Below are 17,290 nucleotides of genomic sequence, written 5' to 3' on the forward strand. Positions count from 1 at the left end.
GCTGCGCCTGGAAAGCAGCGACACAAGGAAGGAGTCAGGGACAAGATAGATGTGTGTTTCCCGTGCACTTGGTCCTACTTCCTCCAAGGAGGCCCACCTCTTCCCCTCCCCCACCTCTAAAGAATGCTGTCATGAGTCTATGGGTGTGAGGGGTGATACACTGATTAGGTCAGAACTTTCATGGTCCAATCACCTGTCAGCAACTGGCTGCACAGCTGGGACCACACCCTCAGCACCTGAGTGTTGAATTTGAGGTGATAGTTCATATACTAACAGAAAAAAAAAATCAATAAATGAATGGTTATTTAGGGTTTTTTTTTTTTTTTCTCACATAAGGGAAATATAAAACCCACAAAATGTCTTTGCTGGTTCAATCGAGTGAGACAGGAAGGTAGCAGGTCTGGTTATGTAAAAGTTTTTTGGGGGGAGGTGGCATTTGAACCAAGACTGGGAAGAATGAATGAATTATTATTATTATTTTTTTAAAATAATGTTTTCATTAGGCTGGGGATGCAGTTCGGTGAGTAAGACACTCACTGCTCAAGTCTGAGGTTCTGAGCTCAGAACCCACAGAAATGCAGGCTCAGGCACACACATGGGAACTCATAGCACTGTAAGAGTTCACAGTGCTCCCACTGTGAGAATTCACAGTGCTCCCACTGTGAGATTGGCTGCCACGACCTGAGAGTCCCCAGAATCTGGAGGGCCAGACAATGTAGCACAGGAAGAGACAAAGGACAAAGAGAGCCAGTCTCAAACAAGGTGGAAGGCTAGGACAGACAGCCCAGGCTACCCTCTGACCTCTATGACCACTGATTCACAACTCATACATGCCTTATTCAGGGCTCTGTAGTTAATTATGACACAAAATGAACATCTCCTGGGTCTGGTGGTCAATGCAGCAGCATTCTTGCTATTAGACTGTTAGGAACATCTTACAGTGTTACATTTGAAGAAACTGAGGCCTGGGTTTGAGGTAAGAAATGTGTGGCAGACACTTAGTAAATGAAACCTCTTGGCTAGCATGTCTAAAGTACTCTAAAATAAATAGATAGATAGATAGACAGACAGATAGATAGATTCACAGAGAGAGGGAGGGTACAGAAAGGGGGAGGAAGCAGGGAAGTTGGAGGCAGGACTCCCAGCATCCCGTGAGTTCTGTTCTGTCACGGTCTATGGCTGGTGACTTCATGAGAAAAGAAAGACCAATTCAGTGCAGGCCTGTGGCCCTCGGGGTGATGTAACCTCCTCCTTCCCTCAGGCGTGACTAACAGAGGTGAAGGTTGCTGACCAAGAGACTGCGGTGAATGCAGTGTCTTCCAGCTGTGCCTCTAAAAATCCTCAGTTCAGAAAACAACCTCTACTCTCATAATGACTTCGTGTGTATAAATGGGGCATTTGGTGTATACTAATTCCCTTATGATATCTGCATGAAGTCAGCAGAGGGGGAGTCCCAGAGCTACTGATGTCATTTGGGGAAGTGTGGCCAGAGGACACTTCTACTCCACCGCACAGGGGTCACAACTCCAAGAATGAGTAAATTTCCTCTGGTTACAATATGGTCCAGGGACCACAGCCCCAAGCTCTGTAGCTGAGTGTCCTGCGTCCTCTCCTTCTTCCCTGAAGCTGTAAAGACACAGCTGTGCAGAAGCACAAGGTTTGCTACCCTGATCCCGCACACAGCTTCTATCTGGAGCCACCAGGCCGGCCTCGCCCATCTGTTCCTTCTCTGTTTTTGTAAATCTGGACTTCGGACTTGGAGATGCCACCCACATGTCCCAGAAGAGATGAGAACTGACCCACCACCCACTTTTCTTCTCAGGAGGACGCATCTAGCACGCAGCTACTCTCTGTAGTCAACAGGAGTCTTGAACTCTCAGTTGTGCTCCCCCCCCCCCCCCCCCCCAGCGCTGGGAGCCAGAGAGGGTCACAGCATGAACAGGGGCTTTTCTCTCCTGTTGTCTTGTTTGTCCCTTTTGTTGTTGCCAGCAGTTGCTTCACCCACCTCTATGCTCCTGGCTTCCCATTCTCTGCTGTGATTTTCACACTCTGAGAAACTCAGGGCTGTTTGGAAACTTGGGACCAATGACAGACCTGACTTTAAAAGTGCAAGAGCCTAAAAGTTACACAGCTCCTGTTCAGGGTTCCAGCATGGATTCACTTCCTAGATGTGATGCCACCACCACTGTGGCCACTCTCCTGCTCCTTCTTTTTGTCTCCTCTCCCTCCTCCTTCCCCCCTCCCCCTCCCCTTCCTCCTCCCCCCCTCCTTCCTCTCCTCTCCCTCCTCCTCCTCCCACCTTCTCCTCCCACCTCCTCCTCCTCCTCCCACCTCTTCCTCTTCCTCCTGCTCTTCCTCTTCCTCCTGCTCTTCCTCTTCCTCTTCCCTCTTATGATTACTAAGACCATCTTTTCCCATACGAATCTCTGGCAGAAAAGCAGGTAGACCAGACCCGGTGGCCCAGATTACTAGGAGTCTCCAGACAGGGAAGGAGAAAAGAATCCTTCCTTTATGTCAGGAAGCTTCCTTATGGGCAGAGCAGTGCCTTCCTCAGCCCGCAGAGCCCCAGGGCTCGAACCCTTCCAGACCCCTAGCCACAGCCTTTCCTCTCCTTCAAAGCTCCCCAACACTTCTAAAGAGATTGAAGATGGAAAGGCCTTTGATACTCATGACAGGCTCAGTCAAGATTCATTTCTCATTTAATGGTAGAAAGTAAAGGCCATTATTTTAGGGTTGCTCCTCCAAACAGGCTCTGGAGCCATGGGAAGAGAAACTGCATAGAGACTCCGGCAGTTGGGTTTATAAGTCTGTTGTTGGCCCACAGTTCTGCCACAAGCCTGGAGCCCTTACACTGACTCATCTGCTTCTCCACAGCAGGGACTTCCCCCAGTACCTGTTGCCAGCCCAGTGTGGCACACCCAGGCCTCTTGGGACTGCCTGCATACCAAGCCAGGCCAGCAAGCTCTCCTCCAGTTAGCATGACCAAGCTTCCAAGTATCTTGCCGTGGGATTTCAGAACACCACTCGACTAGTATATAGACCTGAACCTGGCTCCTGCATGGGTGAACTCACTTTAGATCTCTGTCTCCCATGACTAGATGCTGGAATGAGGTAGAATTTCAAGTCATTTGCCCTTTAAAGTCACTGAGGGGTTCAGAAATGGAAGTGGGAAAACACTTCTTTACCAAGCAGCCCAAGTCTTGCAAAAACAAGGTGTTATTAAAATCCGAGGGGGGGGGGGAAACATGGGCCATTGTGAACCCTTCTTACAGTGGAGCCCCTTGGAGGAGCAGAGAGAAACTGGGTAGAGTGGGCTGGAGAGTATAGAATAGGCATTGTTTTAACAACCCTGCACCAAGATGGTTCCCTAGCAGGCCTGCTGCTCCCTGCTCTCCACTGTCTGCCCTCAGACTCTCAGCATGTGTCCTTTGTAAGAGTGCTGAGATAGCTCATGAGTTAGCTCACACACTCATGCGCAAGGTAGGAAAAGGGCTTCGAGAGGCACATGAACAGCAATAGCAGAAAAGAGGCCGGGCTCTGTACCAGTCATTCCTGACCATGGTACTGAACAGAAACCCAGGGTTCTAAGGCTCCACCATGCCTGGGAAGGATGCCAACCTGGTCAAGTCCATGTCTCCTGCTCTGATTAGAGGAAGACTTTCTAGAGTCCCTGATACCAGGCTCTCCACTGTGACCACAGCCCACCACTTAGCAAGTACCTACAGGTCCTTTGTTAAGTGAAGGCGTGAACAGTGGACTTCTGCATAAAGCTACTGTGTCTCCAGGAGAACAGAAGTGGGCTGTTGTGGCCTGCATGTCTGTAATCCCAGCACCTGGGATTTCAAGGCCAGCCTGAGGCTACATAGTGACATCCTGTCTTTAAAAGAATGGATCTTGAGGGAAGGTAATAAAATATCACAGTACATAAATACATATACAATGTATATATATGACATTAACATTTCATGGAGGCATGATTAGCATAAAATATGCAAAGGACTCCTCAGAGGAAGCAGCGACAGACAAAACATTGGGAAACATTGGCTCACAGGCCTGGGAGTTTAGGTTAAAGTCTTCCTTCTGTTTCTTTCTAGCTGGGTGACCTTGAACGACTTTAACAGTTCTCCATTGAAATGTTCTCCATTTCCCCATTGAAATGAAAATAAAATGATACCTGTGCCCCCCTCCCAGTTTGTTGTAAGGATTACATGGTGAATACTTGGTAAGTGTTGGCACCCCACTTTACAGCAGACTTTACATGCCTTTAATCTGAGATTGCTAAAAGACAGCTAGTATGAAGACCTGTGTAGTGACCCAGCAGGAGCTAACCCCTCTGGCTGGGTGGTTTGAATAGGAATGGCTCCCGTAGACTCAGGTGTTTGAATACTCTGTCATTGGGGACACTACATGAGAGGGGTTGGGTGTGGCCTTGCTGTAGTAGTAGAAGAGGTGTGTAACTGCTTGGGTAGTTGGAGGAAGTGTATAACTGGTGTAACTTTGAGGTTTCAGAAGCTCGGTCCAGGGCCAGTGTCTCTGTCTTCCTGCCGCCTGCTGATCTGGATGTAGAACTCCCAGCACCTTCTCCAGCACCATGTCTGCCTGGGTGCCACCATGCTCCCTGCCTTGCCAATGAAGATGACAAGGCAAGCTCCAATTAAATGCTTGCTTTTACAAGAGTTGCCGTGGTCATGGAGTCTCTTCACAGCAATAGAACACAGACTAAGACAGCTTATTTGGTGAGTGACACCCTAACAACACACATCTTACTAGCCGGGATCCTGGGTAGTGCAGTGCATGAATTCATTGGTCCAGAGTTCAGTCACCCAGCTGCCACCAAACCACCTCTCAGCAGTCACCCTCTGCCCCCATAGGTATAGTACCAGGAGCTTTGTTGGATAATAAGTTGCCTGAGTCCTCCCAGGGTTTTGCAGCCTCCAGGGAGGCAGAAAACGGTAATTTGCCAAGCCAGAACTTCCCAGTCTTAGCACTTAGGGGAATCAGCTGGGAATTAAGCTAAAGGGCAGACCCTAATTCAGCAGCTAGTCTGGGACTGGACAGGATTTCTGCATTTCTGACAAGCTCCCAAGGGGCAAACAATGAGACTGATCTGCTATTTAGGGAGCCAAGTTGTGTATTAAACTGCCCTTTCCCCTAGTTAGCCAAAAAGGAAATGCTGTTTTCTTCTCTCCGCTGATGACTGCACACTATCGTTATCTTACAGGGCCCATGCACGAATGTCTATAAGTTTCATGTTAGACAATTCTAGAACAAAATCTTTTAAGGATTGAAACCCGGAGTTCCACCAATCTGTGCGTTTCTGTGACACTGCGGTACCAAGAGCTTGTTCCGGTATATTTGTTTTTCTTTCGTGAGCAGGAAAGGGGGAGTAGAAAGAAGAATGGGAGAAACAGCTTCCTAACTTCCTGTTGGATGCAGCCTCAGGCGGGGTGGCCGCACTTGCTTCTGGCAGAACAACCCACAGAATGTAAATGGGAATCTTCCATAGAGGAGCCCCTGGCTGCACCGGATATTTGACACCAGGCGCTACAATCAGACAGCCTGCGGGATCCTGTTCTGTCACTCAAATGGACTCTTCTGCATAACTCAAGCAAAGTTTGTGGATGATCTTCAAACACAAGGGTTCAGGGTATGGGGATCAAAGCCAAGAAGCGAGTTTCCGAATAGCTAGAAACAGCATTTTTCCCCCCACTAAAGCATTTCAGTAGCAAAAGGAAGAGTAGTAAGTCAGTCACTCAGATGGGTCGGAGAACACAGCCGTAGGCTCGCTAGGCTTGTGGACTTGTTCTTGAGTGGCCCCAGGGAATCCAGTCCTACCTCACATGACCATCACTGCTGCATTCGAACAGTCAGGGACACTAGCATGGTGAGACCATTAGAATGTGCGGGCTCTGGGGCTGGGGAGTACCCGGCTGGTGAGTGCTTGCCATGCAAGGTTCAGACCCTGAGTTTGGATCTCTAGTACTCATGAGAAGGCTGAGGGTGGTGGCACGTACCTGTGACCCCCCACCCCCACCCCCCAGCCCTGGGGAGGCAGAGACAAAATATCCCTGAGACTTGCTGGCTAGCCAGTCTAGCTGAATTGGGGAGCCTCGGGTTCTGTGAGAGTCTCTCTCTCTCTCATTCATTCTCTCTCTCTCTCTCTCTCTCTCTCTCTCTCTCTCTCTCTCTCTCCCTCTCTCTCTCTCTCTCTCTCTCTCTCTCTCTCTCTCTCTCTCTCTCTCTCTCTCTCTGAAAGCAAGACAGAGGGATTACATCCAGAGAAATGGCTCAGTGGTGAAGCACATACTGCACTTGCAGAGGACTGAGGTCTGGTTCCCAGCACCCACGTGATAGCTACCAACCATCTTTAACTCCAGTTTCAGAGGAACCAACCCCCTCTGCAGGCACCAAGCATGTGCACGGCATACTTGCATACTTGCAAGCAAAACACTCGCACACACAGAATACAAATAAATAAATTAATTAAAAAAAATAGTAATAATGTGTACGGCGATTGAGAAAGACGCTGGCATCCCCCCACGCATGCGCCTGGGCATGCGCATGTGCACACATGCATGTACACACCCCTCCAAAACAGAGATTCTGTGGTCTAGATAACAGGTGGGACTCCGCCTAGGTGGGGTATGAAGAGGAGGCAATCCAGGAAGGCAGGAAGAAAGGCTTCCCCAAGCCTTGGTTCAGATCTGGCCTCAGATGGTGTCTTAGTCAGTTTCTATTCCTGCACAAACATCATGACCAAGAAGCAAGTTGGGGAGGAAAGGGTTTATTCAGCTTACACTTCCATACTGTTGTTCATCACCAAGGAAGTCAGGACTGGAACTCAAGCAGGTCAGAAAGCAGAAGCTGATGCAGAGGCCATGGAGGGATGTTCTTTACTGGCTTGCTTCCCCTGGCTTGCTCAGCCTGCTCTCTTATAGAACCAAGACTACCAGCCCAGAGATGGTCCCACCCACAAGGGGCCTTTCCCCCTTGATCACTAATTGAGAAAATGCCTTACAGTTGGATCTCATGGAGGCATTTCCTCAACTGAAGCTCCTTTTTCTGTGATAACTCCAGCTGTGTCAAGTTGCTCCAAATTAGCCAGTGCAGGTATTCTGTACTTTTTTTTTTTTTGGCTAATATCCACTTATGAGTGAGTACATACCATGCACGTCCTTTTGGGTTTGAGTTACCTCACTCAGGATGATATTTTCTACCTGAGTAGTATTCCATTGTGTAAATGACCCACATTTTCTGTATCCACTCTTCTGTCCTGAGATATCTGGGTTGTTTCCAGCTTCTGGCTATCACAAACAAGGCTGCTATGAACATAGTAGAACACGTGCCTCTGTGGCCTGGCGGGGCATCTTTTTGGGTATACTCCCAAGAGTGGTATTGCTGCGTCTGAGGCCACCTCTTGTTCTCAGAGTTCGCTCTAAATGAGTTCCAACAGCACATGACAGTTTACCAACATAGTTCCTATTCCAGTGTGTGCTCAGCACATACCTTTGTCCCGTGAAGTCCCCACAACATGCCAATGAGATCAGTATTGCAATTTGACACATTTTGATTCTTTAAGGAAGACACGTGCTCAGTGTTACATTGTTATTAATGATGGGCCTGTGTTTCTAACCCAGATACTGAGCCCTTACCATCTGTACTGGCTAATTTTGTGTCAACTTGACACGCTGGAGTTATCACAGAGAAAGGAGCTTCAGTTGAGGAAATGCCTCCGTGAGATCTAACTGAAAGGCATTTTCTCAATTAGTGATCAAGGGGGAAAGGCCACTTGTGGGTGGGACCATCTCTGGGCTGGTAGTCTTGGGTTCTATAAGAGAGCAGGCTGAGCAAGCCAGGGGAAGCAAGCCAGTAAGGAACATCCCTCCATGGCCTCTGCATCAGCTTCTGCTTTCTGTCCTGCTTGAGTTCCAGTCCTGACTTCCTTAGTGATGAACAGCAGTATGTAAGTGTAAGCTGAATAAACCCTTTCCTCCCCAACTTGCTTCTTGGTCATGATGTTTGTGCAGGAATAGAAACCCTGACTAAGACAATACCCAAGATACAGTCCAGAGAACTCAGAAAGCTCAACAAGCTGAAGTGCCCAAGTGAAAATGCCTCCCTCAGTCCCACTTGGGAGGGAGAAGAAAGCAATCACAAGTGGGGAGGGAGGGAGGGAGGGAGGGAGGGAGGGAGGGAGGGAGGGATCTGAGAGGGAAAGTGGATAGGACTAGGAGTGTGGAGGGTAAGAGGGGAACCTGATCTGGTATTGGGTGAGGGAAAAGGTCTGAAGCCCCGAGGGCCAGCAGAAAGAATGTGAATAGTCAACCTCTGGAGGTAGGAGGTTTGTGGGGACCCTCCAGAATGCACCAGAGACCTGGGAGGTGAGAGACTCTCAGGACTCAAAGGGAAGAACTTTAGATGAAATGCCAGACAATAGGGAGAGGGAACTTATAGAGCCCACCTCCAGCAGGAAGTCAGTGAGGGAGGGGGTTGCCATTCTACAGTCAAAACTCTGACCCATAATTGTTTCTGTCTGAAAGAACTGCGGGAATGGAAATGGAGAGAAGCCTGAGGAAAAGAAGGTCCAGTGACCGGCCCAAAGTGGGATCCAGCTCAAGGGGAGGTCCCAAGGCCTGACACTATTACTGAGGCTATGGAGCACTCACAAAAAGCGACCTATCATGACTTCCCTCCGGAACAAGCAGCTGAAAGAGTCAGATGCAGATATTTGCACCCAACCAATGGACAAAAGATGCTGACCCTTTGGTTGAATTAGGGAAAAGCTGGAAGATGCCGAGGAGGAAGGCAACCCTACAGGAGGACCAGCAGTCTCAATGAATCTGGACCCCTGAGATCTCTCAGACACTGAGCCACCAACCAGGCAGCACACACCAGCTGATATGAGGCCCCTGACACATACGGCAGAGGACTGCCCGGTCTGGGTTCAGTCAGAGAAGATGCACCTAACCCTCAAGAGACTGGAGGCCATAGGGAGTTTAGAGGTCTGGTTGGGTGGCGGGCGGGGACATCTTTGTGGAGACAGGGGTTGAGGAAGAGGTATGGGATGTGGAGCAGTCAGAGGGTGGAGGGGGGTGGGAATAAAATATGAAGTGTAAAAAAATAAATAGATAAATAGATAAAAGAGATGGCCTCATATTCTCAGGCTTGACTGTGTCTATCCCAGAGTCCTCCGGGAGTCCATGTTCTGGGTCCACGACAAAGAGAACTGCTAAGGTTGTCACAGCAACGAGCCCTGAAAACACCCAGACAGCAAACCAATCCCATCTGAAGTTACTCTGGCTTACCCTGTAGTATCAATACACCTCACAGAGTTCGTTCTCTAAACTGAACACTCACAAATGGCAATCAGCTCATTTAGTACAGGCTCAGTCACGGACAGAACAAGCAGGAGAAAGGAGCCGAGAGGGCTGCTGGGGCTCACGGAGCTGGACTTGACGCACTTGGCCTAGGCCATGCGTGTGTGTGTGTGTGTGTGTGTGTGCGTCCCACTTACTCAAGCCTCCTGGCCGCTCACCCCGCCCCCACCCCAGAAGAAGCAGGCACAGCCACACCTGACCTCTTCACTCGAGTCCTGGAAGTGTGAGGCCCTGGTTCTCAGATGTCTCCCTGCTTTCTGGCACTTGGCTCTTTCTCCAGAACTGTTACATCTTCCCCCACAGAGGAGACTGTCCCCGTTACACTGAAAAGGAGAGTTTGCGTATTTTCAAGTTAGTTCTTATTGTCACTAGATGCCTCTTTAGTTGTGACGATGCCATCTTATTGATACGTTACACTTCGTATAACCCCTCACTCGCTGAGGGGTGTTTGGACAATTTCTAGTTTTCAACATTTTACATAGAACAACCAAGAATATCGCAGGCTTTACCTCCTAGTCACAAAAGCAAGTTTATTGAGACAAATAGGATAATTTACCCATTAAGAATGTATAAATTGACAGCAGTTTTAAAGCTGTTTTGAAGCTTGGACTAACTGTCAGAGCACCTTCTGAAATGTAAATATCATACACGTTAGTAGTCACGCCATCTTCCCCGTTCCATCCACTGGGCCTCAACTGGTCTCTATTTTATCTTCAGACTCTGTAGATTTCCTTACCGTCAAAATGAAAGTGGAATCACACACTACTCCAAAAGACCACTCCATCCCGTCATGTTTCGTGACTGGCTTCTTTTACTTAGCACAACAATGTCTTCAAGGCTCCTCTCTGCCATCACACATTTTAATTTAGCTTTTCATGTTTTTATAACGCTGAATAGGACTCCATTGCATGGGTATTCTCTTTCATTTTCATCTTGGGGGTATTTCCATGTCGGAATAATGAATACTATGACTGTGAGCGTTCACGTGCATGTTGACTGTAATGTGTTTATGTTTCTAATGGGCCCTCTGTGGTTATACCATTAATCCAGCACTGCTCCCTGCGGTCTAACTCTTGCTAGACACCCTAACTATTTTGGGGTTCCTTCTCAGGTGTACACTGACGATCTCATCACCTTCCCTACTTCAGAAACTCATGAGTCGTCCAGTCATCCACGCTACTTCTCCGTGCCCTTTCCTAGCCATAGCCAGTCCAGTCGTCACTTAAACAGGAATATCCCCCGGCCCCCAAGAAGGCCCTGCTGATGGCCAAGAACCAATCCTTTACACACGCACGCTGCTCTGTTTATACTTTCGAAGTTATGTGCTTAGCATCCATTTGTTCACCATCTTATCTCAAGTGCTGAGCACAGTGCCCCGTTTATAGCAAGCTGCTTAAGACTGGATGCTTGGCTACATATAAATAAGGTCTCCTTTATAATGCCTCTCAGCCCCAAGTTCGGTAGGATGGGTGACATACATTTTTTTTTTAGTTGAGCCTCTTTTCTTTTTTTACTATCTTTTTTAAAAGTTTGGGCATGGTTTACATACATCATAATTCACCCCTCCTGGTCCACAGTACTGTGAATTTGTCATGCGAATACATACATGTGATCATCACCATAATTAAAATACGGAATCGCTCATCACCCTTGACCTTGCCTTTTCCCCTTTGTAGGCAGCTTCAGTTGAGGTCTTCTGACTCAATCAGTGGAGTCGTGACGCATGTAGCTTTCTGATTTAGCCCTTTCTCCCTCAACGCAATGCAAGGTATTGTAGTAGTTTGCTCCTTCTTACTGCTGAGCAATATTCCATTGTACAAGAGCACAGAGTGAGGGACCTAGGAGCTCTCAGTCACAAATGAGATAGTCTTCATCAAACCTACCTACCGCTCCTTTCAAGGCTCAGGGATGTATACAGAAGAGGAGGTAAAAGTGATTGTAAAAGCCAGCGAGGATGGAGGGTACCAAGGAACCAGTATCTTACAAGTTTGAGCCGGATGTTGTCACAGCATTGAGAGGAGAGCTTGGGATCCCACTTCTCACTGAGAAGTTATTTGCAACCAACATCCACCTGCAAATGAAAAAAGCCATTTTCTCCAATGGAGTGTCACTAGGTAGATTGTCTTAGTTAGGTTTTTATTCTTGTGAAGAGACACTATGACCACGGTAAAACATTTAATTGGAGCTGGCTTACAGTTGAGAAGTTTAGTCCATGGATCATCACGTCAGGAAACACAGCATGTGCAGGCAGACATGGTGCTGGAGAGGCAACTGAGTTCTGCACCTAGATCTGCAGGCAGCAGGAGGATACAGTGAGCCACTAGGCCTGCTTTCAGCTTCTGAAACTTCAAAGCCCAGCCCCCATGACACACTCCCTTCCACAAGGCCACGCCTACTTCAACAATACCATACCACCTAATAGTGCCACTCCCTATGGGTCTATGGGGGCGTTTTCATTCAAACCACCACATACATCAACTATACTCCAGAGCAGGCCCCATGCCCAGGAATAGTTGGCCACAACAAAATGAACTTCATGCATTTTTCTGTGGACTGTTTGTTTTGTTTCATTTGGGCATATTTTTATCTAACTGGTGGTTGTTTTGGTTTTTTTGTGTGTTTGCTTGTTTTGATATGATTTGATTTGATTTGATTCTTGTTTTTTGAGAGGTGTTGTTTTTTGAGAGAGAGAGAGAGAGAGACCATAAAGTTGGGAAAGGTAGGGATGTGAGGAGGATATGGGAGGAGCTTGAGGAGGGGAAAGCATAATCAAAATATATTATATACATTTTTCAAAATAGGAAAAAGAAAATCTCATTGTATTGCTGAACCATAGTGTTTTTTTTTTTTTTCATTTCCCAGTTGAAGAATATTTGAGGTATTTCTGGTTCTTGTGATTAAAGTTAGCATAAACATAGCATAAAGGTTTTGGGTGAAATACTGGGCTGTGTGGTAAAGGATGCTTCACTTCATAAGAAGCAAATGCTCTTTCACAATGGCGACACCACTTTGCACTCTCGCCGGCCGGGGTGTGTTCCAGCTGCTCTGCCCCTGTTTACAGAGTGCTCCTATTCTCCAAAACGCTGGGCATCCTACCTTAGATACCAGATGCTGAAGTGATTGATCACTGAACTTAGAAACCTTAGGGACCAACATCAAGGTGGCTTATCTCATGGAGAATTGAATTAGCACAAGTGGAAAGAAGCATTTTAGTTATTAAAGTATCACTAAACGTGCAAGGTAACTCATCTCATTTCCTAGACCTTTGACTGCCTCCCACTGGCCCAGCCCCAGGAGGCCCCAGGAAGCTGGAGACCGTGTCTTCTCCTCACAGAAGTGAGTAGACTCCCGTATACTCCAGAAAGTACGAATGCAGAGTTGTGTGGCTAACTAAAGTGCTTTCAAGATATGCTTTTAAAACCTTGGTACTGAAGGCAGAAAGAAGCAATAGAGAAACAATCCATGGATCTTGAGAGTCGAAGGGCCCCCGTGAAGAGCCAGAGTGGGGCTCTGTGTCCACCGAGTCGGGGGCTGATTCCCTCCGGTTTCACTTTTCTTCCTAAGGTGAGTTTTGTGCCCCATCCTTGCATGTGCCATCTGGAGAAGAACAAAGGAGGCTGTGGGCGAAGCCGCCCCATCTACCACCCTGCTTGGCAGCTACACCACAGTGAGTTCAACACAGGACTCCAGAACCACCTGCAAAACCAGAGAGCCATCTGCGAACTCCAGAGGATCAACAGAGAATTTGCTAAGCCCAGTAGAGGAATTGCAGCCGGGACTGTCTCAAGCTCCACCTCAGCGATGAGGTAGACACTGTTTTCACCAGTCAGCATGTGATGTTCACCTCTTAAGACAGCAGTGCCAATGAGCCATAAAGTATGTGCCTAGAACAGCAAACATGCATTTCCCTGTCACAGTTCTAGAGAACAGCAGCCATGTTGACTGATGTCCTCGTGGGCAACGCAAGTGTTACGGCTCAGAGGAGAAAGGTATCCTGGTAGTCAGGAACCAGGACCACAAAGTCACAGGCACAAGGAACCTCACACAGGAGATTTAGGAAGGAGTAGAGTGGCTGCCTCTTCTCTGGTAAGAAGCAGGAGGTGGGCTTTATATAGAATTTCAGGGGGTGGGGGTGGGGGGAGGCGGATGCTTTCCAGGGCGGCCTGGGATTGGTTGAAGTTTTGTGGTCTGCTCTTGTGGCAAGCTGATCTTTGTGGTTGTTAGAATAGTCTGGAGGGTGGAGCCTGGCTACTGGCACCTCAAGGGGCTTGCAGGCAAGGATCTGGGGGAAGAACCATCCTGACCTACAGACTTTCTGGTGGGTCCTGGTGTTCCTTGGTTTGAGGGGAACCTCCAATCTCTGCTTGATGTCACATGGCCTCTCTGAGGCCACCTCTGGTTTCTTGTCTCTTCTAAGACAGTCTCAGGGCCACTCTAACCTGATCTCATCTCTACCTTTCTCTAATGTTATCTTCAGAGTTCCTTGTTCCAGTTAAGGCATAGCGGCCAGGTGGACTCATCTCCCGAGAGACATTACTCCAACCTGCTGCCGGTGCTTAGCTATAGAGAATCAACAACAAAAGCAACCACTGTCACATGAGAGGTTAAGGTTGTAGCTTGGTTAGCAGAGCACCTGCCTAGCATTCATGAGGCCCTGGGTTTGATCCCTAGTGCCATATAAACTAGACACGGTGCATGCCTGAAATCCAAGGACTCAGGTTGCAGAGGCAAGAGGACCTTGCCTACATAACAAGTTGAAGTCCAGTTTTGGCTACATGCATTTCAGAGGTTTAGTCCATTATCATCAAGACAGGGAGCATGGTGGCATGCAGGCAGATATGGTGTTGGGGAAGTAGCTGAGAGTTCTTCAACTGGATCTGAAGTCAGCAGGAAGAGAGAGCCACTGGGCCCGACTTGGGGTCTTGAAACCTCATTAACACACTTCCTCTGCAGGGCGAGGTGACGCTCACCTTTAATCCCAGCACTCAGGAGGCAGAGGCAGGCAGATTTCTGATCTGAGTTCTAGGCCAGCCTGGTCTATAGAGTGAGTTCCTGGACAGCCAGGGCTATACAGAGAAACCCTGTCTCAAAACAAACAAACAAACAAACATCACACTTCCTCCAACAAATCCACACCTACTCCAACAAGGCCACACCTACTCCAACAAGGCCACACCCTCTCCAACAAAGCCACGCCCACTCCAAGGCCACGCCCACCCCAACAAGGTCACACCTAACCAAGGCCACGCCCACTCCAACAAGGCCATACCTCCTAATCCTTTCAAATAGTGGCACTCTTTGTCAACCAAGCATTCAAATATAAGAGCCCATGGGGCTGTTCCTATTCAACCTATCACAAGATGTTTTTTTAAGTGTGCTTTCTATCGATATGATGGAGCTCAGGGAGGAAGGGGTTTCAGATGGTTTCCATTTCTCTGTCACAGTCAGTCATTGAGGGAATTCAGGGCAGGAACTCAGACAGGAACTTAGAGGCAGGAACCGGATCTTAGCTCATGGAGGAGCACTGCTTATCGGCTTTCTCCAAAGGCCTGCTCATCTTGCTTGCTTCTATAGCCTGGACCCATTTGCTAAGGTATGGCACCACCCACAGGGGCCCTTCTCTATCAACTAGCAATCAGGAAAATGTCCTACTGACAGGCGCACAGGCCATTCTGAGGGAGCTGATTCTTCAGTTGAAGGTTCCCATTCCCAGGTGGGTCAAGTTGACAACCGAAACCAACTGTACCAGGCAGCATACAGGGAGAGCCATGTGATTAAAATACAACTAGTGTCAGCAGGCTTGTCACCAAACTTGGGGAAACAGTCTAAGAAGCCAGGACTGGCTACTATCTTCAGTCAGTCAGAACAGAAAACAGTAAAGTCCAGGAAAAGGAAATTTGTTCAATGGTGACACACTGGAAGGAGGACAATTATTCAGTGCCCCTCTTCCATTTTCTGGGTTCTAAAGTTAAGAGTCAAGCAGAGGGCTGTGAATATGCCCAAGCAGTCTAGGCCAAGGTATGGTCCTGCCCACGACTGACCTGTGGTTGTCTGGGCTCTAGTCTCTCCTGCAAGTTCTAGAAGGCAAGTGTTCCATGCTGTCCCCCTACCCCACCCCACCCCAGCAGGCACACACCAGCTTCAGCCTATTCTTTCTCCTAGCGTGGGATTCCTGGGAGAAGTTTCAGCGTTTTGGGGTGCAATGTTTCAATAGTCTGATCCTCAGACTGGGAGGACACTCGTGCCTCTTTAGAACACTTTCATCAGACCAGTTATGGTTTTATGTTTTATCAGTGCACACCTCATGGGGAGTAGACTAATAAATCCATACATATGGTATATATGGGTTCTTTGTCTGCATGTACATCTATCTGCACACCAGAAGCCAGCATCAGACAGTGTAACTCTTCTGACCCTTCCTTTAGAAGTGTATGTTTCAGGACAAAAGAGGAAGCAAAGAACCTGCATTTTCTGTGCCGGCGTCGGCTCACTGTAGAACAAAATGTTATTTATGGCCAGGCTCCACCTTGCTAGTCTTTGAGAAGACTTTCCTTCTATCCTTTAGAAACCACATGCTTAACTCTGTGGAGATCCCAGAGAGCTGGGGATGCCTCAAGCTGGCACGTTCCATGCCTTCAATCCCAGCACACAGGAAGCAGAGACAGGTGAATCTCTGAGTTCAAGGCCAGCCTTGACTATATAGCAAGTTCCAGACCAACCATGTTACACAGTAAGACACAGTAAAACAAAACAAAATTAAAAAACAAGCAAGCAAACAAACAAACAAGCTATCCAGACTTAGGATGGGACTAGAATCCCACTGCCAAGCCTAACTGGAGTAATCCACATAGAAGATCCAGTTTAGTAGCTGGGGCTCTGTAGACCCCCCCCTCACCCCAACCACAAATGTCACCTGCTGATGTCATGGAATCTCACACCACAAGATTCAGCATCCTCTGTCCCTTGAGTTGGCGTCTCAGCAGGTCTGGGTAGGCCTGGAAGCTTCTGGAAGGCCCTGTGCTGCCACCAGATCCCATGGACATGTTATGAGATGGACAACCCTACACCCTGCTGGACCCACGCAGAACCAGCTCCACTGAGGGGAAGGGAGAGGTTCCCAAGCCAGATTTTCTTTTTATTGATGGGAAGAGCTGAGTTAAGAAAAGGTGGGGGCCAGTATGCAGCAGCAGGGGACAGCACAAATAAATACAGAAAGCCCTCTCCAGGGCCTGCTATTGTGTTCTGAACAATGGCAGACTCTGGAGAGCATATTTGTCCAGTCGAGAGTGGAAAGGAAAAGATGTGATTATAGGACTCCTTCCCCGTGTCTCTTACTAACTCTGCTGTACCCTAAGTTCTGTAGCCCGAGAGGGGCAGCTCCTCAGAGTCTGGGCCTCAGATGGGAAGAGAAGGAACTAGGTGTGGTTATCAATTTGGGGCTCTGAAATTCTTGTCACTGCTCTTCAGCCGCACTGGGCTTTCCCAAAAGTTGCCAGCCTCAGAGTCCCCACCCTTCCTTGTTGCTTCCTAGCCTACAATGGACTGCATCCAGCAGAGCAGGGCTGGTAGCCACACCCAGACAAGGCTGTCTGGCTCGGGGACTCGGGGAGGGGTGAGGGGTGGGAAGCCCTGTCCAGCAATGGGCAGGAGGGGCAGAGCAGGCTGGTAGCATTTTTGTTTTTGCTTTTTAGACTGTTGGAGACTTTCATACATGCATATAATGTGTTTTGATCAAATCTATTGCCCTTCTGACTACTCAAATTCCTCTCCTACCTCCTGAGCACTTTCTTCTCCCAACTTCTTGTGCTGTGTTCTCTTTTCTCTTGAACCCAGCAAGGTCACTTACATGTTGTCTGTATGTGCACAAGTTCAAGACCATCTACTGGAGCCTCTTAGGACCCACAACTGCCAAT

At 48.2% G+C, this 17,290-nt stretch overlaps 1 protein-coding gene across 1 annotated transcript in view; it reads right to left on the reverse strand.

Annotated features, from left to right (window-relative positions):
• The window catches only part of Afap1l2 (actin filament associated protein 1-like 2), a 116,236-nt gene extending 99,754 nt beyond the window's left edge, over positions 1–16,482 (reverse strand). The window contains exon 1 of the mRNA XM_030250909.1: positions 16,291–16,482. Within this exon, the coding sequence (XP_030106769.1) occupies positions 16,291–16,303 (13 nt within the window). The 5' untranslated portion in view covers positions 16,304–16,482. The remainder of the gene's footprint in view (positions 1–16,290) is intronic.
• Between the last annotated feature and the right edge of the window lie 808 nt (positions 16,483–17,290).

Source organism: Mus musculus, chromosome 19 (genome assembly GCF_000001635.26).
Source record: "Mus musculus strain C57BL/6J chromosome 19, GRCm38.p6 C57BL/6J".
Lineage (NCBI taxonomy): Eukaryota > Metazoa > Chordata > Mammalia > Rodentia > Muridae > Mus > Mus musculus.